At 38.3% G+C, this 26,693-nt stretch overlaps 1 protein-coding gene and 1 pseudogene across 1 annotated transcript; both read right to left on the bottom strand.

Moving 5' to 3' along the window:
* Positions 1-4,648: 4,648 nt before the first annotated feature.
* Positions 4,649-7,680, bottom strand: LOC149161940 (uncharacterized). Its single transcript, XM_089435049.1, has 4 exons — positions 6,254-7,680; positions 5,257-6,067; positions 4,824-5,003; positions 4,649-4,690 (listed from the first exon to the last, which is right to left on the bottom strand). The coding sequence occupies exons 1-4, from the start codon at positions 7,678-7,680 to the stop codon at positions 4,649-4,651; spliced, it is 2,460 nt and encodes an 819-aa protein (XP_089291175.1).
* A 106-nt stretch (positions 7,681-7,786) lies between these two features.
* Positions 7,787-26,693, bottom strand: part of LOC149161941 (uncharacterized) — a 31,914-nt pseudogene continuing 13,007 nt past the window's right edge.

Below are 26,693 nucleotides of genomic sequence, written 5' to 3' on the forward strand. Positions count from 1 at the left end.
GACTCGTGGTACGTCGTACAAGTTCGCTCTACTGAACTAGTCTATAATCAGGTCATCTTGGGAGATTGTGCATAACTCTTTCTTGGAGAATCCAATTTGGATCAGATTTGTGGCATTGGAAAGAGGACACAGAGGGCTACTATAGGCTAGAATTTCAGAACTTAAAGATCTGCAAGCACAAAGTTACAGGCGTTTCAAGGTAGAGCTCCTAAAATCAAGAAAAAGCAAGATGAGGAAGTTTGATGGCAAGGATCCGGTAAATTGGATACTTCAGATGGAGCAATATTTTCATATACATGGTGTACAACTGTTATAAAAGGTATGTATTGCATCTTCATATTTAGAACCAGATCAATTTTTATGGTACAAAGGGCTTTGTTCTCGTAAAAAACTTGTTACGTGGTCAATTTTCACGGAGGAAATGATAGCACATTATGAGGATACAGAGAGCAACACCTTCTTTAGAGCAACACCACAACAATTGGAAAGTGTAAAAGGGCTTTGTGACATAGTGGAAAGCAAAATTATGGAAACCAGGAAGCATACCCCTCACAAATATAAAGATGGAAGTATTGTTTCTCCTAGCCTTCCACAACCTACAAGGGTTACGCCACAACAATTGGAAGAAAAAAGAGAAAAAGGGCTTTGTTACAATTGTGATAGCAAATGCACTAAGGGTCATAAGTGTGCTGAGAAGAAATTATTTTACATAGAATATGAAGAGGAGGAAGAAAAGGATCAAGAAACATCAAAAGAAGAAGATATACCCCAGGACCCCACTACAGAGAAAGAAGCAATGAATCAGACCATATCTTGTGAAGCATTGGCAAGAATTACCACTCCTCAAACTCTCAAGATAGAAGGACATATCAAGAAGAAAAGGGTGCAAGAAGTGAAATATCACACCGAGAAAGAAGAAATGAATCCAACCATATCTTGTAATTCATTGGTCAAAATTACTACTCCTCAAACTATCAAGATAGAAGGACATATCAAAAAGAGAAATGTTCAAGAAGTGAAAGATCACATCGAGCATCAAGAAATGAATCCGACCATATCTTGTAAAGGATTGGAAGAAATTACCACTCCTCAAACTCTAGAGATAGAAGGACATATCAAGAAGAAAAAGGTTCAAGCAGTGAAAGATCACATCAAGCATCAACAACAAGTTCTCCAAATTTTAAAGGATAACGACACTTCAGTGCAAAATCAAATGAAACAACAGGTAGATCAACATTGTAGTGAAAAATGTTTTGATTGGGTATTTTTACTGCTACATCTCAAGCAAGCTATTTACGAGAAGGAAATGTTGGCAATACTACATTCACTTAAAAATTGGCGACCTTACCGACTGGGAAGACTCTTCAAGGATGAGGATATCAAAGCATTGTTTTGTGCTATTTCTATTATCCCACCAGATTGGATAAAACAAGCAAAGGATAAATGGAAGAAGGATGAAGAAGTATGACCACTTATTCAAAAGTTGCAAAAGATCCCAATATTGCCAGAAATTGAAGAGGAAGGAAAAATCATATTGGAACCTGGAGCAGTCACAGAAATAAGAACCCGACAGCTACGAAATCAATCAACTTCAGAGTATCTCATCAAGTGGAAGAACTTAGCTATTGAAGATTCCACATGGGAGGACAAGAATTTTGTACAGAAGCATCAAGAACTACTCAAGCGTTGAGGACAACGCTTTCTGAAGGAAAGGGGCATGTTAGGCCCCTATATTATTAATATAACCCCTTATTTTATTAGTAGAACCCACTTATTATATTGATGTACCCATGTAATGCCCATATTGTTACTATGGCACCCCATAGAAGCCCACTATTGTTATTATTGTGCCCTTACATTATTATTATGTAGGCTCTCATTATGTTATGAGCCCTTAGACTCCTCTATATAGAAAGGAGGTCTTTTCATTTGTAGCATCCAAGAATTGTTCATTTATGTAATGTAAAGGAGGTTGCCCCCTCAAAGAGGCTGAATTCTAAGGCGTTGATCTATCTTTTCTATCTTTTCTTGAGCTGGTTTCATAACATGTATTTCTCGGATAGATCCTTCTAACGAGATATTGTGCGCGTCAAATGGAGATCGTATGCCAAAGTTACGACCCCGGAAAGATGATGTACCAATTTACCCAAACGGGGCCCACAGTTTGGCGGTTCATTTTCTAGGGTTAGGTTTTTGGATGGTTAGGGTTTTCCATTGTTTCTCAACAATAAATAAGCCTTCGAGCCTCATTGTAACACAATTTAGAGACATGTAGCCACCACATCTCTTCTCAGAGATAAGCTACCATTGCCCTAGATATTTATTTCCATGTCTGTTTGTAAGCATATTTCAGTATTTTACATTAATGAAATGAAGTATTATTTCCACTGTAGCTTTGTGTTTATGGTTATCTCTGTAATTTGTTGCGTTCCTATTTAAATCTAGATCAGTGGGATCATTGTCGGATTCTAGTACGCCAGTCGAGCAAAGAAGCACATGGGCAGATGGGGATTCTCCCGAGCCAAATCATCAAGGAAATCCGCGAGTAGCGCAGTCAAAGAAGCCGGTCAATACATGGATAAACAGAGCAACGGGAGTTAAAATATATTAGGACTCTCTGATTTGCTTTCCAAATAGAAAATCGTGGAGAAACGTTATTTCTCTGTTATAATATTAGAATTCAGATTAGGATTGTTTTAAGTTTTTAAGGCATAGAAGTTTGAATTTGTTGAGAACAAATTCTATATATATAAATCTGTAAACAGATAGCCATGACACATATGTAATCATTAATTGACAATTTGAAGTTTCATGACTGTTCTTTTTAATTGAAGAAGTATTCACGTCAATCTCATGAGCAGTTAGTTGTTGAATTAAAGTCTTAAAACCTGCTATTTTGTGGAGGGCCCCTACAGACAGTCGACATTCTTTCTTTCATTTTTAGCTCAGTTCATTTCATTTTTGTTATTTCCAGAATTGCATTATCGCAACTTCAATTTCTTTGTAATTATTTGTTTACAGTCTTTCGTTTGTTTTCTGTCAATTTCAAATCATTTGTATGCTTTCCAAAATAGAACTATGTACATAATCCCCTTCTTTTCATAAAAAATATGTTTGATTAGATCGCATTCCTTCTGTTTTTGTTTTATTATTTTAAGTAGAATTGTTAAATGCAATGTGTGTATATTTTAACATAGATTGCTTTATAAATTTATTCTCAAATAGAAGTGATTATTTTTAGAGCATAAATAATTGTCTTTCTAGAACATAAGTAGTTTATTCATAGATTCTAGAATAACTTTCTTTTTAGTTCTTTTCAAAAACACAATTTATCTTAAAGAAGTTTTCATAGAATTTACAAAGTAGTTTTTCTTTTCAATCACCTTGCATAGTAATTCTTTTGAAATAAAAATAATCAGTTAAATAGGATCATGATAGCTTGTCTTACTTTCCTTTTCAAGAGTTGATTGTAGGAACTTAATTGTAAATCTTCAATTTCATTAGGAACATAGGAATAAAGACAATCCTTAAAACAAACACAATCATCATCTTAATAAACTAAAAAAGGCTTCTAGCATATATGGTGCACTTGCACTTCACAAGTTTACCAGCACTAGTCGATAATTTATGTAAGCAATTTAAGAACATTAAATTGAGTAAACACTTAAAATTAATAAAATTTTATTTATAAATTATAATGTTTTAACCATTTGAAATGAAGTTATAATAATTTTTTTTTTTTTTTTGAAATTAAACATTACAATTAAAAGCAAAATTGCGAAATTTTCAATATTTAAAGTTCATTTCTGTAGAGTGAGAGAGAACTTAAAATTTACTTATTACACCATTCAAATTTAATATTCTAAAATTTATTTAAAATATTTTAAGAAAAACATATTATATAGCAAAAAAAAAAGCAAAACCACTTCAAATTACTAGTGTTTAACTCTTTATTGGCCAACACATTCTGACTAAACATTATAATGGAAACATAAGTGTTTAACTTTGAAATTCCAACAAAATTAAAAGGAATGACCAAGTTATGAAAAATAAGTCTACCAAAGGACTTTATGTACACTGTAAAGCTAAGAAGTGGACATAGATTCCTTTAAATTTTCATTTGCATTCCGCTAATTTGTTATTGCCGACTTCTTTTCATCATTCCGCTCAAATTGAATCTTCTTAGACTCGTTCCATGAAGTTCGTCGCATGTTTGCAATGTGCATAGAAATTTAAAATATGTTATACGTAAATATTAACACTGAGCAAATGTCTATCTGAATAAGAAATATTTAATCTCTTAATTCAAATTATATACAATTTTGGCTTTTGATCAGTGTTATTTCAGTCTTTATTTTCAATTTTAAGAGATTCTAAGAAATTTAGCCCATTAAATCGTTTTATGAAATAAAAAAAATTAAAAGATTCTACATGGCCTGATGATATATAAAGCTTTAACTAAAAACTTTCCCTTTTTTTTTTTTTCCAGAAAGAAAAGCGATATATTATATTGAGGCAATATATACAACATATTTTGTGAGAACAGAAGGAGGAATGGATCTCATGAAAAGAGACCACATCTGAGAACAGATATAAGAAGACAAATAGCTGAGGGGCATACAATAAAAACATGGAGCACCACATAGGATCACAAGATGAAAACCATTAGCACCAACATTGCCAAAATGTGCTACAGATATGGCAAAAGACAAAAAGAAACCACATGTACAAAGAGGGGATCCCATAGCATCCGAATGGAAGCCCCCAAAAGCAGGCAGAGATCTATCCATGGCACAAAAACGAAACTTGAACGTCAGACATACTGCAGCCTTCGACCTATCTTCGGATGGAAAGATAGAGAGCTGAGAAAGAAGACAGAACATATTTGAAGGAACTGTTTGAATCTTCAAAGATTTTTGAATTCCTCCACTTCCAAAGACACCATATTGTGATGGGAAGGATTGGGCGCTTGGAAGCTTCTTGTCTTCCCCACCAGGCAAAAGCTGCATTAACAGAAATGAAATTGAGGTGAGGAAAAGAAAAATAAGAAGCTAATTCATACCAGATTTGTTGGGAGACCGTGCATTTGAAGAACAAATGATAGTTTGATTCCTCCTCCGCTTTGCATAACACGCATCTGCTGGGACCGTGCCAAGACCGCTTCCTCAAGTTTTCCCAAGTTAAATTCTTATTGTAAAAGACTAACCAAGAGAAGATAATCACTTTGAGGGGGCATCCAAGTTTCCACCAGAGCACCGGAAAAATCTGTCTAGCAGGCATAATTTTTTTGGATATGAGATCAGAGTAGATATCATTTACAGTCGCTCTGGAATGAGAGAGAGATAAAGACCACACCACATGATCATCAGTCTCAGCCCGCTTCATGCCTCCTTGAACAAGAGCGATCTTAAAGTTATCCCAAAGAAGAGACAAGGCCTGTGGGAGGCCAATATCAGCTGCAGTCTTGAGCGTAGGAGAGAGCCCCCTCCACTCCTCAATAACCCTGTTCCAAGTAAAAATCCCCGATCTGTGAAGGAAAAAGAGAAGAGGAGCTGGAACCTGTAGATTACCCCTGAAACCAGCAAAGGAGTCGAAGCCGATGAAGATTTTCCTTCCAGAGAAGATCCTCCATTTGAGATTGTTAAGGAAGTATTTCTCAATTCTCCTGAAGCTTAGCCAAATAGCAGAACCCTGTTTGATTCCAATGGAGCCAAACCTGAACCAGAACTCCAGGCTTCTTCCTTTTTGATACTTTTGGTGAATAATAGCACTCCATGGATTTGAATCAAAGATGTCTCTCCATAAGGATTTGCAGACAAGAGCTTTTCCAAATATCCTTACATCCATCAGACCCCAACCCCCAAATTTTTTTGGCATATTTAAGTGATTCAATTTTGATAGATGGATTTTACCTCGTTCAACTTTTGTCCCCCAAATAAAATTGGCAGAAATCTTGTTCATAGCCTGGATAATACTGGTCGGGAGCAGATAAAGGTGTGCCCAGTATACCGACATCTGCATCAAGACTGCTTGAGTAAGGACGACTCTGCCACACAAAGATAAAGATCTGTATTCCCATAGCGATATCTTACTAAAAAATCTTTCAACAAACCATCTCCAATCATCTTTTGAATAAGCCTTTGCTTTTAGGTGAAAACCCAGATACTTGATACCTTCAGACAAAGGTCTAGAGTCGATTCCAAAGAGCTGGGAAATCCATGATGTCGTGATCTCCTCTATTTAATTATGATACAGGATCGATTTGGCCTTGTTGATAGCAAGCCCAGAGGCCCTCTGAAAGCGGTCAAGAATAGACTTAATACACATCCAGGATGCTTTAGATAGCATAGCAAATAACAATACATCGTCTACAAACAGATTATGAGAAATATATATTTGTTTGCAGATCTTGACCGGAGCATAAGCTTTTTCCTCCACTGCGCGGTTGATGTGCAAGCTCAATGCATTTATGGCCAATATGAATAGGAGAGGCGACAGTGGACAGCCCTGTCGAAGGCCCCTTTCTGCCCGAAAGAATGGAGAGGGAATGCCATTTACTAAAACAACATAGTTAACATTTTCGATACAAGCCATAATCCATCGAATAGGGCCAGGATTCAGACCGATTTTTACCAGGAGACTTTGCATATATCCCCAGTCCAGTACATCATATGCTTTCTGAAGGTCGATTTTCATGATAGCAGCATCAGTTTTATGCACAGACATAGAGTGTAAGCATTCTTGTGTACTGGCGACGGCATCTAGAATATTACGGCCTTTTAAAAAAGCATGTTGATTAGGAGAGAGACAGGATGCCAAAGTCCCTTTAATTCTTTCTGCTATAATCTTTGTAATGATCTTGAATGTTATGTTGCATAGGGAAATCGGCCTGAAGTCCAGAAAAGATTCGGGCTCTCCCTTCTTAGGAATAAGAGCAATGAGAGTGGAAGTGGTATGGCTGTGGATATTGCCCGATAGTCTGGATGCTTCCACCATGCTGAGCAGATCCATTTTGAAAAGGTCGAAGAAATGGATCAGAAAATCTATTGTCCATCCGTCAGGACCAGGGGATTTGTCCCTCTTAAAGGATTTCATAACTTCAAGAAGTTCATTTTCAGAAACTGGTCTAAACAGAGCTTCATTCTTTTCTTGGTCAAACATTTCTGGCATCAAGTCAATGCTCCATCTAATGTCGCTGAAAACAATGTCTGCACTTCTACAATATTGTTTCTTGAAGAAACAGATAGCCTGCTTTGTAATGTCCTCCTGGGAGACAGCAAACCCACCCTTGTCGTCCTTTATTTTCCATATGAAATTCCTAGCTCTCCTTGCATTTGCATATTTATGGAAAAACTTGGTGTTTTTATCACCTTCCTGTATCCACAAAGCTCTGCTTTTGAGCCTCCATCTAGCTTCCTCCTGTTGCAGCAGACTGAGTTTCTCCTTCTCCAGAATCCTAATACGACACTTCATCTCAATAGAGCATGGCCCTCTCCCCCCGAGGGTCGAGCGATAAATCCCTATAAATGGATCAATGAATAGATAGAGCAGGTTTACGGTACAACAGACAGCACGCCAATTTGCTTCCAAGGTTACAACAAGCACGCGCACAGGAGACAGGGGACATTTCACCAATGGCCACCCACCTACCTTGTAAGTAAAAAATGGCGTGAGCCGCATGCGGGGATACTCGCACGTACGGTTCTTAGGGGGAAAAGACCGGCGCCCACCCGGCTAGAGGCACAGAGAAACTAATGGAATACAAAACGTATCTTCAAGCTCTACCTTATTTTGATCGTTTAGAGGGCGATCGCGGAGTCACTGAATGAAGTCCTCCGTTTCTTCCGGAGGTAGGTGCTGCAGAGACCCGCAGCGAGGAAGAGATTACCAAGTGACACATAGAATATGGCGACGACAACAGCATGTCGTAGAAGGAGATATGGAGCCACCCTTGGCTCGACGTATCTACAACTACATCCTCGAGCGGCAGTGAAACGGGTATCGTGAATGCGAGATGCCAGCGGAATGATCGGCCAGACGTGCGTGCAGGGGCTAGGGCCTACCGCGTCCTCCCTTGTGTGTCGGAGATCTAGAGCGAGTGCACCAGAGAGGAACGGGAACTAGGTTTATATATTCTATGGCGAAGCATCTGAGGCATAACTGCACACTCACACGATCTTTGCCGAGAGATAGGAGCATTCGGTGGAACCGGTGAACTACACTTGCTTCCGGATAGATGTGTGGGACAGAGGGCTCGTGGTACCTGCTGCCTACCCTTCCGCTTTGGAAACCGTGTGAACGGAGAGTGGGCAGAAGGGAAGGAGGTCCTCATACGGAGTCGCACACTTGAGCAGTGCGGGAGACCCGGATGGGGAATGGGTCGGTGCAGTGAACTCCACACCCTACCCCTTGGAGATGGAGAAGAATCACCACTTACGGGGGACGGAGAGGTATTGATTTCTTTATTTCAAGAAAGTTCCGGTATTTAGTCAAGGGAAAGAAAGGTGAAACAACGGCTGGCTTCTTCTGAAACTGCTGCTTCTAGTGCTACTGCGTTCCATTCATTGCTACGTACGACGACCAGAAGCAGCTTGTGGTCGGCTCGGTTCGAGTTCCAACTGCATCTGATATAATATTGACAGCCTATATAAGAATAAGAATTTGAAAACAGCCAGCCACTTATCAATAGGTTATACCTTTATTGAATGGAATGAAATCCCCTACCAGTCTTTCTTTCTTAACTAAAGAAATAACCTAAAGAAATCGATGGCGGCCCGTTGGTCGAGCGACCCCTATAAAGGAGTAGGGGCGATGGCGGCCTTATTAGTCGAGCGTGCTAACGCACCCTAAATAAATCCCAGCGAGGCACCCTCAAGCAAGTGCTCTCTGGCAATACGGCAGGCAAGCGAATCTTAGAACGCCCACGTAGATTAATACGCCTTCCAACATTAGCACTGCTGTGGTAACGGCATGCATGGGGCGTGGCCTTCCTTGCATCGCGGATCAGCAGCAGTTCTTTTACAGAAAGGTCCTGCCTTCCTGTTACTCGGAGGTATCCTTCCGCAGAGGGGCGCCCCTTAACTCAATTAGTAAAGGTAGAATACGGGGTAGAAGACTGTGCCCTTCTTTCTCTTCCAATATCTTCCACATCTTCTATTTTCTCCTTGTCCCGTAATGCATCGGCTAGTAGAGATAGCAGTCTACAAAATCTATAGAAAAGCCACTTAATACAGACCTGCTCTGTTCTCCCTCCAATGAGCTCAGAGGGGGGATGTGAATAGCCTGAAGCTGTTCATTGAATTCCTTCTGCTGCTGTGCCTTCAACTGTTTTGTCTCTTCCGGCTACCTCCATAGTATAGATGCTTGAATGTGTCATAGCTGCCTGCATATGCCTTTAGGGATGTCTATCACCATTTCAAAGTGTTCTCCGCCCTTTCTGCGTCTGGAGCTATTGGAGGATCCAGAATACACTTTGATTTGACCGGTGTAGATGAAGCCCATCCCAATCCGGCTTGTTTGCCATGGTCGAGCGGCCTTTCCTCTCCTTATCAGTCGAGCCCCCTGTCGGGTCCTTGACAGTCGAGTGTGCTTTCCTTGATGCTTATTGGGTGGTGGGCATCGGAATGAGTGAGTGACTCCATCGATGGCGGCCTTAACAGTCGAGCGTGCTTACGCACCCTGCCGGTTCAATTTACTTATTGGGTGGGGGGCAATTCTCCAACCTTTTTGGTTTGCTGCGGATTCATGGAACACTTAGCTCAACCATCTTGCACCAAGGATTCCGTGGGCTAATATGTGGGTTCGATGCCTCAATCAGCGGAGATATTAGACCACAACTACTAAAAAGTATTCGCTCATTATGCCCGGACCAGCAAAGTGCTCTCGATCCAATCCTTAATTGGTGGACCAAGAGGAATAGTTGGCCACTAAATCATTCTTTCTCGGACGCTTGTTGGCTCGGATTCTGTAGTCACATTGATGGGAAATACTAGAAGAACTGTTATGTCCAGTTTGAATACCCACATGAATCCGCTGGTTGAAAATTAGTAAACTCTTAGCACGACGGAATATTCCGAAACTCGCAGCGGAACTTAGACAAACAAAAACAAGGCCCGAGACTATACCAACTGGGAATGATCATCAGCTTATCTGGAAGTCGAACACAGAATATGTGATCACCTCCCGAAGTTTCTCGAGCGGGATTTCTTCATGCTTCCTTCTCCGCCGATACTAAGCTCATTTAGAGACGTTCGCTCGGTGAAATGGAAGATGGCGATAAACTCACTCGCTTTCTTGCCCACTTAGATGAATGAAGGAAAGATGGATTCTATAGTCACGCCACACTGACCGAGACCTCTAAGCCGGCGCCTCCTCCCCTACCAGCTCTTTACCTCAAAGAAAAGCCCAGAAAAAGCCGTCGTAAATGACTTCCCCCCACTATCTGAGGTAATATGGAAATATGGTGTGAACAGACCCCAACGAGACGAGAGAAATTAGTGTTTCTAGATCAGAAATATGTGGCGACGATAGGCAAATGAAGCGGATCGACTATAATGAGGAGGACGACAGACCGAGGATCGGGCAGCAGGGCTCGCCCAGGGTTGAGGGGAAGAAATGCATAATTACATATATAATTAGATCTATTTGTATACGATATTACGGGGAGTCTAGGTAGGGGCTTACTCTGGCTCGCACAGAGCGAATCTGCCGGCTGTCCGGGTTTATAGATAGAGAGCCTCATGATGGTAAACTAACCATCACGTTAGGTTTGGAGAGATCAAGATGGCTTGACTAAAAGGCCGCCATCGCTCGACCTTAGGCCCGGTAGGGACTCACTATTCATATGGTGAGGGAGAGGTTCCGATAAGGTAAGTCATGATCTACCAAGGCTCTCCCTCTATATATGGGGAAAGCGCTAGCGATCAACAAAAGAAGGTGAAAGCAATAGGCCCGGTAGGGACTCCCTTATGAAGCTTTTATTGGCAATGTCAAGAGGTTAACATGGCAAACTTTTAATAAACCTCATGGAAAACTTTTAATAAAATTTAGATTATTCAATTTTTTCTGTAAAAGCATTTTATGAAAAACTAGCAAAAGTCAAGCCAAACGCAACAAAATTGGCTCCACGAAGTAAACCGCCATTGATTCTGATCTCAAAAGCTAACTGAAAGGGTGTTGTCTCCGTAGACAAAGCTAAAACAATTGCTAATCTTTACAGATCTTTTAAATGTTACCCTCATTCCATCAACGCTTTCCATGCTTGGTTGATTCAAGTGGCTATAGAGACACTCAGAAGTCAAAGAAAGCTCAGAATAACTCAAAAATCAAAGTATTCAAAATGTGGCCAAACCAATACCAAGTTGAAGAACTTGTCAATACAAACGACACTCAAATCTAAGCCTGTATGACCAATTTATTATGACAGAAGCTTTTAAATAACATAAATATGTGAGACTCACTCTGCATATGTGGCAACCAAATAACCACTAAACCATTGACACATGATGTGCTAGCATTTTCTCCTAACCCTGCACAAAAACACTAATATATATATAAACATAAACCATATAAAGCAAAAACATATTTTTAATATAAAAAAATTGGTTATTTTAATAACCATATCACAAAAGTCATATGGAAATATCAAAACAAAACACCAAAGATAATATATATTAACGTATGGAAATATCAAAACAAAACACCAACGAAATATGTTTTATTAATGGGCATATTATTAAACACCAACGAATATGTTTTATTACTGAGCATATTATTAAATGGTTAAGGTTCGGTTCGTAACAATCAACACAACACAATACCAAATGTGAACGCGCCATAACCGTTGAATGGTCAACACACCAAAATAATGCAATGGTTATATGCCAAGTTAACACACTGCCTGAACCGTTGTATAAAACGGGGATGGGCTTTTTTAGAACCAGACCCACTAACCACCTAATTTGCCAAGCTACGGCTAGACCAAGGGACTACGACAAGACTATTTGTTGATAAGTCCGCCAACTATAACATATAAAAACCATATATTTGCCATTCAACGACATCCATGGAGGAGCAAAGTTCGGACCAGCGGAACTAGGGGTGGAACCATGATTTGCAAGGACGTGGAATTATGAGGAAGAATGGAATTATGAGGAAGAATCTATCTAGATGTTAAAAATATTACTGTGAGGGTTAGAGATGCTAGTGATAGAATTTGACAAGTGGATATTTATTTTTGCATTTTTTCTTATCAGGTGTCCAACAACGTAGTCAAAATCTCTATCTCAGCAGCAAAAATGCAAGTTTTGTGGAATCTTAAAGATTCCCTTGGAGATTGATTTTTTACTGAGGCAGAATGTTGTCAACTTTATAGTCATTTTTCACAGAATTTTGAAAGGAGCACAGTGGTATGCTCAGAATCTTCATCTGATTGTAAGAAGAGCTTCGACGTAAATCACATATTGAAATTCTCCGATCGGTAAAAGATCCCGTTAACCCCAAGGACATGAAGGGTGTCTATTTGATCCCTTGTTCTTGTGGGAACCCCTACATCGGGGAAACGGGGTGCTCCATCCATTGGAGGATCAACGAACATGCAGCTGACCTAAGACATGGGAGAACCAAGTCTTCAGCGCTCGCTGAGCATGTGGTTAAGACCAAGCATCACGTTTGTATTGAGGAGGCTAAGGTTGTTGCCAAAGTTGCCCAGTTCCATCATCGTAAACTCAGGGAAGCTATTGAGATTGAAAGAAGGCCTAACAATCTCAATAGAGATGACGGCTGGAAGATCAGTAGATGTTGGATCCCTGCCCTTTCATCTTAGTCTCTCCCCCCCCTCTTTCATCTTTTTTCGCTTTCGTCGTTCCCCTGGAGCCTTCCTGTCTCCTATGGTTTATCCTTCTTGCTCTGGACTCTTTCCAGTCCTTCTCCTTTTTATTTTGTGTCGCTCCTTTTTCCCTGTTTAATATTGGTATTTATAACCATAGCGAGTATTTATTTACTATTATTATTTATTTATTTATCTATTTTATATTATTTTTATATATATTTTAATTTATTTATTTATTTATCTATTAACGAATATTTATTATTATTATTATTATTATTATTATTATTATTTATTTATTTGCTTATTTCTTTGAGTCGTCCCCTTTTCCCTGACTGATATTAGTATTTATAGTCCTAACAAATATTTATTTACTTATTTTATTATTATTATTATTATTACTATTTATATTTATTTTTATTTTTATTTTTATTTTTATTTTTATTTTTATTTTATTTTATTTTTATTTTTATTTATTAATTTATTAATTAATTTATTATTATTATTTTTTAATTTAAGTTATATATATTATTATTATTATATATATATATATTTTATTATATATATTTTTAATTAATTAATTTATTTGTATATTTTTTTTTTCTAGTTTAAGACTAACCTAAGTACCCACGGGGGATTTGAACCGGTGACCTATCGCAAGGAGTGCCTTAACAGCGCACCCATTCACCGTCAATCCAAAGCCCCGTGGGCTTATTAATTTATTTGTATATTAACGAATATATATTATTATTATTATTATCTATTTTATTATTGTTATTATTTTTATTTTATAATTTATTTATTAACGAATATATATTAGTATTATTATCATTTTATTTTCTTATTATTATTTATTTATTTTATTATTTCTTTCGTAACTAATTTATATATATTATTATTATTTATTTTTGTATATATTTTAATCTATTTATTTATCTATTAACGAATATATATTATTATTATTTATTTATTTGCTTATTTTTATTATTTATTTTATTTAACTATCATCTTACATTTACCTTATTTATATAAAAGTGAGGTCTCCAATTTAACTAATTCCCATTTAAGTAAATTTTTAATTATTAAATTATTCATTTTTTACTAATTAATAATGTAAACCCCTTCTAATATTATTTCATTTATATAATTATATATTTATATATAGGTATGGTCATTAACTATCTTCCCTTTAAATATTCAATTTGACTTTTTGACTGTCCCTAAGTCATAGCTAGCCGTTGATCTAGATAGCTGTTGGAGGCCCTGCTCAGACTATTTATCATGCAAAGCTGGATCTGTTTCTTCAACTTGTCCTGACGATGAGCCACACTTGCTGGTTCGAAACGCGTCGACAAAGATCTTTCAATATGTGATTTACGCCGAAGCTCTTCTTACAACTGTTATGGATCACAGAAGTCTCAATTCAACAATCTTCATCTGAGCAGTGGATTTTCTGAGCATCTTCAGGAAGGAATCTTTAGGAGAATCTTTAACATTCCCCAGGGTCCAAAAGTTGACGGTGTCAGAATCGGACAACTTCACAGTCAAAATTTACACCACTCATCGCTAGGAATTCACTGGTGCAGTGCATTTCAGCAATTGAGCTTTGCATTTTCCAGCCATCTTCGAAAGTGGAGGTATATGATGCAGTTATGCCATGTCTTTCTTATTGATTTGTAGAGATGATGTCTTTATTGTTGAGATCCCTGATTACCATTATATTGAGGGATACTTATTGCCACATTATGTGATATTTTTTTTACCTTGTCATGCTGAAGGAGGACCCATTTGAGTGAGAGTTCCTGTAGGGACAACGTCTCGTGGAGAGACATGCCACTCTGATTGAGGGTATTCATCCTTGTAATCACAAAGAACATACCATGTACATCATCATAATTTGTAGCATTCAATGAAGCAGCCTCCACACTCTTGACACCAGGCCCAGAGATGTAACCCACACTGGATGAACTCCGTTATCAATGTGTTTGTGTTCATTGATTTGATGGTTGTTATTATTTTATCTTCCTTGAAGCATGCACATGTGGTTGTTCAATACTCTTTTACGTGCAATTCTACTAACATCGCAAAAGTAAAAGATCTTAGTTAATTTCAGTAGCTGAAGAGATCCAGATCATTGGTGGGAAACATTCACTCTTCTTATTTCATGGCCTCCATGACCTACACATGGACATAACACATTAGTTTAAAAAACGTGAAACTTTTGAGCCTCTATAGATGCTCCTAGTGCCATTTGTTGTTATGGGTATTCTTCATAGTCCATGAGACGTTGGCCAATCTCTTCTCTTCATCCTCATCGTCACCTTTAATCCTTTGCATAATATATTTTGAGGGTTTCTCTTTTCCCTCAAAATCATTGTTCTCATCTACAATAATGATAGTCCCTAGCAACTGTTTGCAAGATTCTTTCTCTGCCTATTCCTGCATTTGAGAGATAGTCCTTATGCCTTCTTCTCACCATTGGACATTCTATCCATTTGGTGGCCTGGGTGCAGGTGTAATGGACAATCATTCAAAACCTGATACAATTGCCTCCAGTTCAAGTGGAAGTTACTCTTCAATCTCCTTTGGAGTATCAGTCATCAACCTCCAAATTTGGTTCTTCTCTAAATTAGCTGAACTGCTAATTTTTATCGGAGTATGTCAAACCTTTCAAATGCCACAGAATCGAAAGGAATTCAAAACTTTGGTTTATATCCTTATCGCATCTGTCTTTTTCCCAAACACCATCGGCCTAATTTTTCGCTGTTGATCTGATCTTTAATCCGACAGTTGTGAATTCACCCGATCAACAAAACTGATCGACGATCCTCCACCGTTGATCATCACCCACTGAATCTGACAGCTGACAGCGATATCGGCCAGGTTACTTGCACGACATTTAATCGCCTTTTATGGAGTCGATGAATTTTATAAGCCCTTGGTTTATAAAAGTTCATGTCCAACTTTTTGCACGTTCTTATTCTCTTTGGACGGAACCGATGGAAAATATAAGTCTCTGATCTATAATAATTTGGGCCCGTTTTTGGAGTTAAAGTCCGAACACTTAATGACCCGATATCCATTGGATCACAAGGTTCATTTGATCTATGACTCGCGGGACTTCCTATCGACACACAGTTTAATAACAAGCCAAACCCCACAGTTGACTGAGACTCAAAGCATTGAAAGTGAAATCAACGGCTAAGAATAAGTGCAGCGCTTCAACCCCGAATAAGGAATCTGTACCTTTCAACCCCCGCAGTAGCTAAATACAGTGGAAAGGAATTAAATGCAAACTCATCTAAATCAAATAGGACTCTGATATTTAAGCTAACCTAAAATTCAATGATACACAGAGAGACTTCGGAGGGACACAATACCTTCGGGATTGACCAATTTTACAAGAAAACAGAGATACAGAGAATTTCAAACTCTGAAATCAAAATCCTTTTCTCTTCTTTTTTTTAATCAAATATTAAGGATCCAAATCCCCTTACAATTGTTCAAAACTTTCATAAATACTTTACATCCAGAATTTCGATCCTCAATCTATGGATCGAATCTATCTAATCCTAGATGACTACCTAAATTGCTTGATCTTCTCCTCGAGAATCTCAACTAAGTCTGAACTACTTAAATTAAACACAAAAGCACTCAATCCCTAAATTCTAGCTCAATCCTATCTAGCAAGCTTGTAAATTGACAGCGAAAGGATCCCACTCCTTTGCTTGTAAACATTTTTTGTATTTTTGGAATAAATTCGAAGCATTTTGCCTCCAAGCCTCATGCTCCTCCATCAGACTTCTGAGGACAAAATTCTTCATGGGCTCCTATCCATGAGCTCTTCTACAGAACTGCCCAACTTCTGTAACATGGCATCTGTCATCCAAGTAGCTTTAGCAATTGGTTGATCCTTCCATTTGACCAAATACTGAAAGTACTCCTGTCCTCTTGTCTTCTTCAATAATTTCTTGTCCAAAATCCTCTCTGGCTGCAATTCTTTTGCTATAGGTAACTGTTTTACCCAATCAACTTCTTGTTCTTTTTTATCCTCTGTTGTGTCATCTGCCTGTTCCTTTTCATACCTGTATAAGTCTGCAACATTAAAAATTAGAGATATTCCAATATCACGGGGTAACTCAATTTCATATGCATTTGCTGAAAATTTCCTTAAAACTTTGCATGGACCAATTTTCTTAGACTTCAGTTTATTATACTCCCTTTTTGGAAATCCATCCTTCCTTAGGTGTGCCAAAACCAAATCTCCAACTTCAAAATTTACTTCCTTCTTCCTCAAGTCTGCTCTGTTCTTGTACTTTGTGTTGTTGTCCTGTAGCTGTTGTTTTACCTGTTCATGAACTGCTTGAATCTCTAAAGCAAAGTCTTCTCTTAGAGCACTCCTCATTTCAGCTTTACCTAAATCTCTCAATTCAAATACCCCCCTTGGGTGCATTCCATAAACTATATGGAATGGACTTTGCCCTGTGCTCCTATTAGGAGAATCATCATAAGAATACTCATCATGTGCCAATACTTGATCCCACTGCTTTGGATGTTCACCTGCAAGACTTCTCAAAAGATTTCCCAAACTTCTATTTACAACTTCAATCTGTCCATCAGTCTGAGGATGATAAGTATAATTGAAACTCAGTTTAGTTCCAAGCTTCTTCCACAAGGTTCTCCATAAATGTCCAATAAACCTGGAGTCTCTGTCTGAAACAATACTCTTTGGCAACCCATGCAATCTTACAATCTCTTTAAAAAACAAGTTAGCAACATGAGTAGCATCACTGGTTTTATAACATGGAATAAAATGTGCCATTTTTGAAAATCTGTCAAGTACTACATAAATTGAATCATGTCCTCTTTGAGTTTTTGGTAAACCCAAAACAAATTCCATACTTACCATATCCTAAGGCCTATCTAGAATAGGTAATGGAACATACAAACCTGTGTTTTGACTCCTTCCCTTTGCATACTGACAAATTTTACAATTTTTCACATGCTTTTCTACTTCAGCTCTCATCTGCGGCCAAAAATAAAACCGGTTCAACTGCTCATAAGTCTTGTCTACACCAAAATGTCCTCCAAGTCCTCCACTATGTTTCTCTTTGATCAAATTTTCTCTCATAGAACAATTTGGTATGCACAGCTGATTCCTTTTGAATAACAGTCCTTCCTACAAGAAATAATCCAGCCACTTGCTTCTGTCTAACAAAACAGGGTTCTTACAAGCTTCAAATGCCTCTTTAAAATCTAGATCTTTTTCATATAACTCTTTAAGAAAATCAAAACCCAACACTTGAATTTGAGTTTCTTGCACTAAAATGCTTTTCCTACTTAAGGCATCTGCTACTTTGTTTGACTAACCAGTTATATGTTTTAATACAAAATTAAAACCTTGAAGGTATTCTACCCATTTTGCATGCTTCTGGTTAAGCTTTGGCTGTTGCATAATGTACTGTAATGCATGGTTGTCTGAATACAATATGAAATCCTTAGACATCAAGTAATGTCTCCACTTCTTCAAAGACTGCACCACTGCATAAAACTCCTTGTCATAAGAAGAATATTTCTTCTTTGACTCATTCAACTTTTCACTAAAATATGCTATAGGTTTGTCCTCCTGACTTAAAACAATTCCAATGGCCTCTCCACTGGCATCACACTTCACTTGAAAAGGTTTATTAAAATCAGGCAAAATCAAAACAGGTTTCTCAGTAATCTTCCTCTTCCACAGCTGGAAGTTCCTTTCTGCTTCAGCAGTCCATTTAAATGGTTGTTTGTCCTTCTTTATTGTATCAATAATTGAAGCATTAATCCTGCTAAAATTCCTTATGAATTTCCTGTAAAAACTAGCAAGTCCATGAAAACTTCTTACCTCAAAGACAATTTTTGGCGAATGCCACTCCATAATTGCCTTAATCTTCTCAGGATCCATCCTGAATCCATCAGCAGAAACAACAAAACTCAAATACACCAACTCCTCTTTCTTGAATGAACATTTCTTTCAATTTAACAGTAACTTCTCGTGTAGTATTTGTAAGACATAATTCAGATGTCTCACATGCTCCTCTTTTGACTCAATGTAAACTAATATATCATCAAGATATATTATTACAAATTTGCCTATAAATTCTTTCCAAACTTCATTCATGAGCCTCATAAATGTACTAGGTGCATTTGACAATCCAAAAGGCATTACCATCCACTCATATAATCCTTCATTGGTTTTAAAAGCAGTTTTCCACTCATCTCCCTCTCTAATTCGGATTTGATGATAACCAATTTTTAAATCTAACTTTGTAAAATATCTTGCTCCACTCTGTTAGCCTCCTATTGCAATAGGTTTCATATTTCATGATTGACAGTGGAAGTGCCAAATATGTTCATCTTTTCCATGCTGCAAAAGTTCCATATTTGAAAAAATTTCAAAATCTTGCAATCAGTGATTTTGTCACAGTTAACGGAGGGCCAAACAACTTAATCTTGGCCTCCCTAGGTTTCAATTTCTTGTTTTAGAATATAGAGAATAAACATCTGTCCAAACTGTTTAATCTTGGCAGATTTGTAGATAGGTAGAGAATCTTGGGCGCTCAACAGCTTAATCTGAGCCTCGGAAGAAATAAGGATCGATTTAGATAGGAGGATAGCCAAAAGAAAAGTTGAAAAGCTGGGTTTGCTAGTTCAAGTGCACCCAAACCAAAAACAAGAAAAAATGCTAGGTAAAGTAGACCGGGTAGGTAGTTCTGAGGTGGCAGAAGGATGATTTGTGATCCATTTCATGTTTTCAAGTGTTATATTTATTCAAATCACAATTGCAAGGCAAAAATCCATTTGGAGCAACTCAAGAGAGGCATGTCTAACTCCCCCTTCTTTCTCTTCCCCAAAACATTCACTAACTTCCCCTAAAGAGGTCAAGATCTGCTTGATATCTCTCAAAATCATCATATTCCATAACCTTTTCCTAAGTGAAACTCTACTTTGCTTAGGAGTGCTCTTATTCATTCTACAAGTTCTATTTCCCCTTTTAACCCTAAGATTTCTAAACTTAGCACTTTCTTCACAATTTCATGTTAATTCCTAACTCTACTATGTAAATCCCTATCTATTTCCCCTCCCCCTACTAAAATATGTTAAGTAGCTCCCTTATATACATATCCCCTCCCTTTGGTTGAAAAATAACCATAAATATCCCTTGGGAATTACTAAGTTTACTTGAAACTTAGTAAGAACCCTCATCTTGCCTCTCAAACTATCTTCCAATGCAAAGGACTCCTTCCTATGCATAAAATCCCTCCTTCGATCTATAAAAACCCTTCATTAACCTTGCTTTTACCTTTTTCAAGGCTCAAAACCCTCTTTTGTGCTATTGGACCCCTTCCGAGGCCTCAAGAATCCCTTCCGATGCACTAAATCCTTCCTCTGATTTCATTCCACCTCTTCCAAGGTATAAAATACCCCTTCCGATGTATAAAAACCATCCTTTAACATTATTCAACCCTTCCGATCACAAAAGACCCTTGTCCGATTGCAAAAACCCATTGATGATTCATTAAACATGCTTCTGATCAGTTCCCCCCGCTCCGACGTGATATCCCTGTCGGAGGTGGTAATAACATTGTTGGCCCTTTTTATGCATGCTCCGATATCATCCCTCCGATCGCGAGTCGGCAATCGGCTATCGCAAGAGTTTGTGCCTATATATATATGCCCCCGACCCCTCCGCCGATGCGATATCGCCGTCGCACCCGACAGCGATATCGCTATCACAATATATTGTTATCGCATCCTCCCGCTTTACCCATAATCCTCCGCTTTGGGCATTAATCCATGTTTAGCGCAAAACCCTTTGTTTTGCCGCAAATGCATGTTTTCATCCCAATACACCTATATCACAATATCGCCGTCGACATTCGCATCATACAAAGGCCGCCGCACCCATAGACCCTCCCCGACGCGATATGCTGATTTGTTGGCAGCCGTCCGTTCGGGCCCTCAGATCAACGGTCCTCATTAAGTCGCGGCCCCATATATCGCATCGTTTGTATCATATATCGCTTCGCTCCATTGCTCCTCCCGATAGCCGATTGCCGATGCGATATCGGCGATCGCTCCATTGCTCGCATATATGTTAATAAAACCTCCGACCCATTGAATCCCCCGATAGCGATATTGCGATCTATTCTTAACCGTTGGATTTGCCTTAGCGCGATCCAATGGCCAGGATCTGTTCGTAGCCACAATGATCGCTCCCGCCCCATTTTTGATGAAATTTCATGTTTTAAGGCGTTATTGCCTTATAAAAGGAAAAGGGGCTATTTCACATGTATTAGTTCGGCGCCTGTGCGCGCCCTTAGCAAAGGGAAGCAGATCATTTCTTGGCCTATGTTTCATCGCTCCAAGGCCCGAAATTGCTCCAAACAGCAGGATTTGGCCCGACAATCCTCCAGTCCGCAATTTTCCACTAGTTTGCAGTGATCCCATCATTTTAAAAGCTATTTTTGATCGGCCAAGCGCCGATAGTATTCCTAAGGCCCACAGAAGGCCCCGCAGCAGTTCTTTTGGCCGAACAGCGGCTAGGCAGGGGCGATTTTGGTATTGAAGTGTATCAGTTAAAAGAAAAGGGGCGATTTGACAGTTTAAAGTGTTTTGGCAATAAAGGAGAGCCCAGATTCATTGAAAGAGTATCAGGGGTGCGGCAAAGTGTATCAGATAAAAATATCAGTGGAAATATTTATTTCCAAGGCAGATGAGCATTGAAAGGCCCCCAACGAAGTCAATGAAGCAGTATTGAGCCATTAAAGCTCACCAGAACATAGTTAAGGGTCATTTAAGCCATATGAGGGCGACGCTGCAAAGCCCAAAGCACAGTTATGATAAATGGCTAGCGCATGGCTCAAGGGACGCCCGAGAGCCTCATTTCTTGATGCGGTTGCCTCCAGCGCACCGCTTAGATAGATATTTGCATTTATTTCAAGCAAATTTAGGTTAAAGACACTTATTTCATGAGATCTGTCTCAAATCTGTTTATTGTAGATATTTGTCCTATATAAACCACCCTGTTCATTGTTTAATGGGTTGGTTGGTTGATTTTCATTACTGTAGACTTGCGCTGTATTTTTGGGAGCTCATATAATCAAACATTGTTGGGAAGCATGGTTATGAACTGCTGGTTGTGAACTTGATGGCCAAAGAGCTGATTATGAAATTATCGTGCCTCTACATGGCTCAATAAGCCTTTCATGTCTCTGTTTTCAATTTATATATGTTTATATCATCTATATGTCATAATCCAAGTTGCAGAAAGAAAGACTAGCTTAGAATTTGCTTAGAAGCACTCTATGCTCAGTTTATGTGATTTCTATATGTTTTATTCTGATTTAGGCATAAATATGAATACCTCATGGCTCATATTTGCTCTATTTCATCCATGTATAACTGTTAGGAATTCTTGACTGCTCCTAGATAAATTTCATTCACCTTCCCTCTATTAGTTAGATGAAAGATTCTTAGTTTCCTTTCATCTCTGACTTCCATTTCACCCTTATTTCAGCTTGATATTGTTCTATGTGTAGCTATCATGCTCTGTATTCCTCTTGTGACCAAGAGAACGCACCAGCAGCCCCTACCATGACTCCATGCCCAATGGTTTGAACTTCTCACACTATGCATCCCAACTCTGCTTGAAAGCATCATCCTTCCCACCAAAATCAAAACAAAACCCAAAGAACACCATAACTAGCCTAAAATCACCCTTAAACAAAGTTATATTATAAAGAGAGAGCCCTCTCTGATTGCAGGTGGGCTAGAACCTGCATTCCAAAGATTGGTTTATGGTTACCTCGGCTGTATCCCTTAAGGAGCCAAGGGACAACCTGAGTGTTAACATATTGGCGACTCCGCTGGGGAACTCTGAATCTCTGTTTATTTCTGTAAATCCAGTATTTGATCAGTCTGCCTTTTTAATAAATCTTTAAGTTGTTTTGAAAAATCCCAAAAAAATCAAAATAATCTCAAAAATCTCAAAAAATCTCGTTTTTTGGAGAAAGTGCTCCTTTTCTTCAGAACTATTTTCACCTTTAGATCTGATCTGTGTTGGTGGACAGAGATCAGACCCTTCAAAATTAATTTATCCACCTGGCGACTCCACTTCATTTTTGCAATCAAGACTCCACTGGAGGAGCGAACCTGAAAGAGAAAGTCTCTAAATTTCACAGCAATTCTACAATCAAATAATCCATATTCCAAAGCATTAATAATCAGACAGGATGACCGGGTTTGTGGAAGATCTTTCAATTGATGAAGCTTTAGATGAATCCAGGGAGGACTTATCAAAATTTTAGCTTGATGAAGAATTTTTTAAAGTGGTGTTTTTAGCAGTCAAAGCAACAGAACAGCCTCATAAAATCAAAATGTATTTTCTTAACTTAGTTGTTGAAAAATATGAAAATGAAATTGAACTCTTGCATTCTCAGATTCAGTCATATGATTTTCGCGATCCTAAGGAATTCTTACATAATCTTCCTTCTCCAAGTCATGAGGAAATTGTACTACCTTCTGATTTACAGATTGAGGATAATCATGCTTTCAAGGGAAAGACTGAAAAATTAAGTGCAGGGTTTATTACTGAGGATATAGCTATCCAGTTAAACCAAGAAGGCCCAGGAGAAACTATCCCACATGATGCTTTTGTTGATCCTATAGCAGATTACATGGAGGTTCTTTTCAACTCAAAATCTTTCACATGTTGTCTCTATGAGGACCAAATACATCAGCAGTGGCCTTGCTATGTCACAATTTTGTTTATGAGGGCACATGATCGAATAATGCTTCTAATGTCACTCACTGTTAGTCAAGCAGTTCATTTGCTTTTACAGTTGCTTGATTGGCTTCATCGGCACTTTAGTGTTGTTTAATTCAGCATGGTTTCAAAAAATTAGAGTAGGTAGGTAGGATTTTAGTTTAATTTATTTCATTTTTCAATAGATTACAAAATAAATCCTTAAATGTTTGAATCCAAGATTTTGATGATTTACTAATCTGCTTTGAAGAATGCAGCACCTTTTGTCAGGCCAGATCTCATTGTTGTGCCCAAGACACAGAGTGCTCAAGAAGGAGTCAAGAAGGAAGAAAAAATGAAAAAATGTAGTTTAGTATAGCATGGACAGTAACTTGTTGCAGTTGAAGCCCGAAGAGAAGGCCCTAAGCTCCACAAGTGTGCTGTGATACATACAATAAAGCAGCCAGCAAAGGAATTTCAGTCTACAGCAACCATTGAAGATCAAGGCCAACTGACCTGCTGTTCTTGACTTTTCACAAGGAAAAGCCATCCCAAAGTGGAGCCCCTGTTAGCCTCCTATTGCAATAGGTTTCATATTTCATGATTGACAGTGGAAGTGCCAAATATGTTCATCTTTTCCATGCTGCAAAAGTTCCATATTTGAAGAAATTTCAAAATCTTGCAATCAGTAATTTTGTCACAGTTAAGGGAGGGCCAAACAGCTTAATCTTGACCTCCCTAGGTTTCAATTTCTTGTTTTAGAATATAGAGAATAAACATCTATCCAAACTGTTTAATCTTGGCAGATTTGTAGATAGGTAGAGAATCTTGGGTGCTCAACAGCGTAATTTGAGCCCCGGAAGAAATAAAGATCGATTTAGATAGGAGGATAGCCAAAAGAAAAGTTGAAAAGCTGGGTTTGCTAGTTCAAGTGCACCCAAACCAAAAAGAAGAAAAAATGCTAGGTAAAGTAGACCGGGTAGGTAGTTCTGAGGTGGCAGAAGGATGATTTGTGATCCATTTCATGTTTTCAAGTGTTATATTTATTCAAATCACAATTGCAAGGCAAAAATACATTTGGAGCAACTCAAGAGAGGCATGTCTAACTCCCCCTTCTTTCTCTTCCCCAAAACATTCACTAACTTCCCCTAAAGATGTCAAGATCTGCTTGATATCTCTCAAAATCATCATATTCCATAACTTTTGCCTAAGTGAAACTCTACTTTTCTTAGGAGTGCTCTTATTCACTCTACAAGTTCTATTTCCCCTTTTAAGCCTAAGATTTCTAAACTTAGCGCTTTCTTCACAATTTCATGTTAATTCCTAACTCTACTATGTAAATCCCTATCTATTTCCCCTCCCCCTACTAAAATATGTTAAGTAGCTCCCTTATATACATATCCCATCCCTTTGGTTGAAAAATAACCATAAATATCCCTTGGGAATTACTAAGTTTACTTGAAACTTAGTAAGAACCCTCATCTTGCCTCTCAAACTATCTTCCAAAGCAAAGGACTCCTTCCTATGCATAAAATCCCTCCTTTGATCTATAAAAACCCTTCATTAACCTTGTTTTTACCTTTTTCAAGGCTCAAAACCCTCTTGTGTGCTATTGGACCCCTTCCGAGGCCTCAAGAATCCCTCCCGATGCACTAAATCCTTCCTCTGATTTCATTCCACCTCTTCCAAGGTATAAAATACCCTTTCGATGTATAAAAACCATCCTTTAAACATTATTCAACCCTTCTGATGAGCCCCAAAAATGGATAATTATTTGGGCTCATTCAACCTCCTAATTTGACTTAATCCACCATTCTCATTAGTTTATTGCATGTTTTTGATTATATTTATGCTAATAGAGTGAATTTGGTTAGTCATTATGCCAACAAGTCTAATGGGTGCTTTGTGTAGCCTTTTTGGTCAATTTGGAGACAAAATTGAAGGTCTTAATGAGCACTTGGCAGCCAAATTTGTGGGAGAACAAGGGAGAGGATTTGTAGGAAGGTGTCCCCTTCATTTATGGGCCCTTACCTCGAATTCTCCACCATCAGCTCGGAGTTCAAAGGCCACCAAATCAATTAGCACAAGGGCAGCCAAGCAAGTCAAGTAGGACTGCTGTTAACTACAAGTTTTGGGTAGTCGAGTCCCTAAATTTTAGGAGGACTGTTGGGGTCCTCAATTTGTATAAATAAGAAGGCTTAGGGCCTCATTTTGGTTAGCTAGTGGTTAGTCATTTTGTAGCTGGTAGTTAGTCATTTCATAGTCTTGTTGTAGTCATTTTGTAGTTCGATTTTTAGGCAATAGATTAGCTTTGCTTTCAGCTCATTATCAAGCTCTCCTTGTGGACAGTTTTGATGTAACTCTTCATTTCTTGATCAATAAAGATGAATCCATCTTTGCACCAGCTCTAAATATCTCTTAGGAGGCTGTAGCTCTTGGGGTTGGGCCCATCTCAAGCGCCCAGTACCTCCTTTGTTTATCTTTATGTGTGTTTGCTGCATTCTTAGAATAAAATCTGCTATTTGTATTTAAATCTTGCTTTGTTATTTAGATTTCTTTTGATGGTTAAAGTAGCTTCTCATGGTTAGAATAGATTGGTAGGATAATAACAAGAAAAAGGCTACCAAACACCTTGGATCTCACCTCCCCCTCAGTGGAATCATGAGCTGGGACCAATGTGACTTTGCTGCCAACAAAAACGCTGTTTTGCTTTGCCATGCAATTCTTAGTGTTGGAATCCTCTTTTGTAGATGCTGATATTAGTAGTATTTAAATGCTTCAGTTGATGATTTCTTAGTGGCATAAGTTATTTCATGCATTTCATTTCGAATAAATTGCTGTTCATTTCCTTTTGTTGTTACTTAGGTCAGAATAGAGTAAAGTAACTAGGTCATAGGTTTTATAAGTGTTTGTGTGTTCAGTTTGAAATACCACTTGCAGAGTACCTATTATCCTTCCTTACCTACACATACCCCATCCAACCTACCTGTTTCATCCTTCACTCAGAACCCTTACCTTACATTTACCTCATTCGCTTACTTTGCCATGATTCTCATCTTCTTGGGCAACATCGTCTCATCCCTC

Source organism: Pinus tabuliformis, chromosome 5_2 (assembly GCF_031772625.1).
Source record: "Pinus tabuliformis cultivar Carrire ecotype Pingquan chromosome 5_2, CPIR1, whole genome shotgun sequence".
Taxonomy (NCBI): Eukaryota; Viridiplantae; Streptophyta; class Pinopsida; order Pinales; family Pinaceae; genus Pinus; species Pinus tabuliformis.

Bases quoted from the DNA above. Each gene is read 5' to 3' on its own strand.
- LOC149161940 (XM_089435049.1), bottom strand. From the start codon at position 7,680: ATGCGGCTCACGCCATTTTTTACTTACAAGGTAGGTGGGTGGCCATTG. The intron at 5,004-5,256 runs GTGCTCTGGTGG...CTGTTAATGCAG, and splicing joins CTGCTAGACAGATTTTTCCG to CTTTTGCCTGGTGGGGAAGA. The intron at 4,691-4,823 runs GTATGTCTGACG...CCATATCTGTAG, and splicing joins AAGATAGGTCGAAGGCTGCA to CACATTTTGGCAATGTTGGT.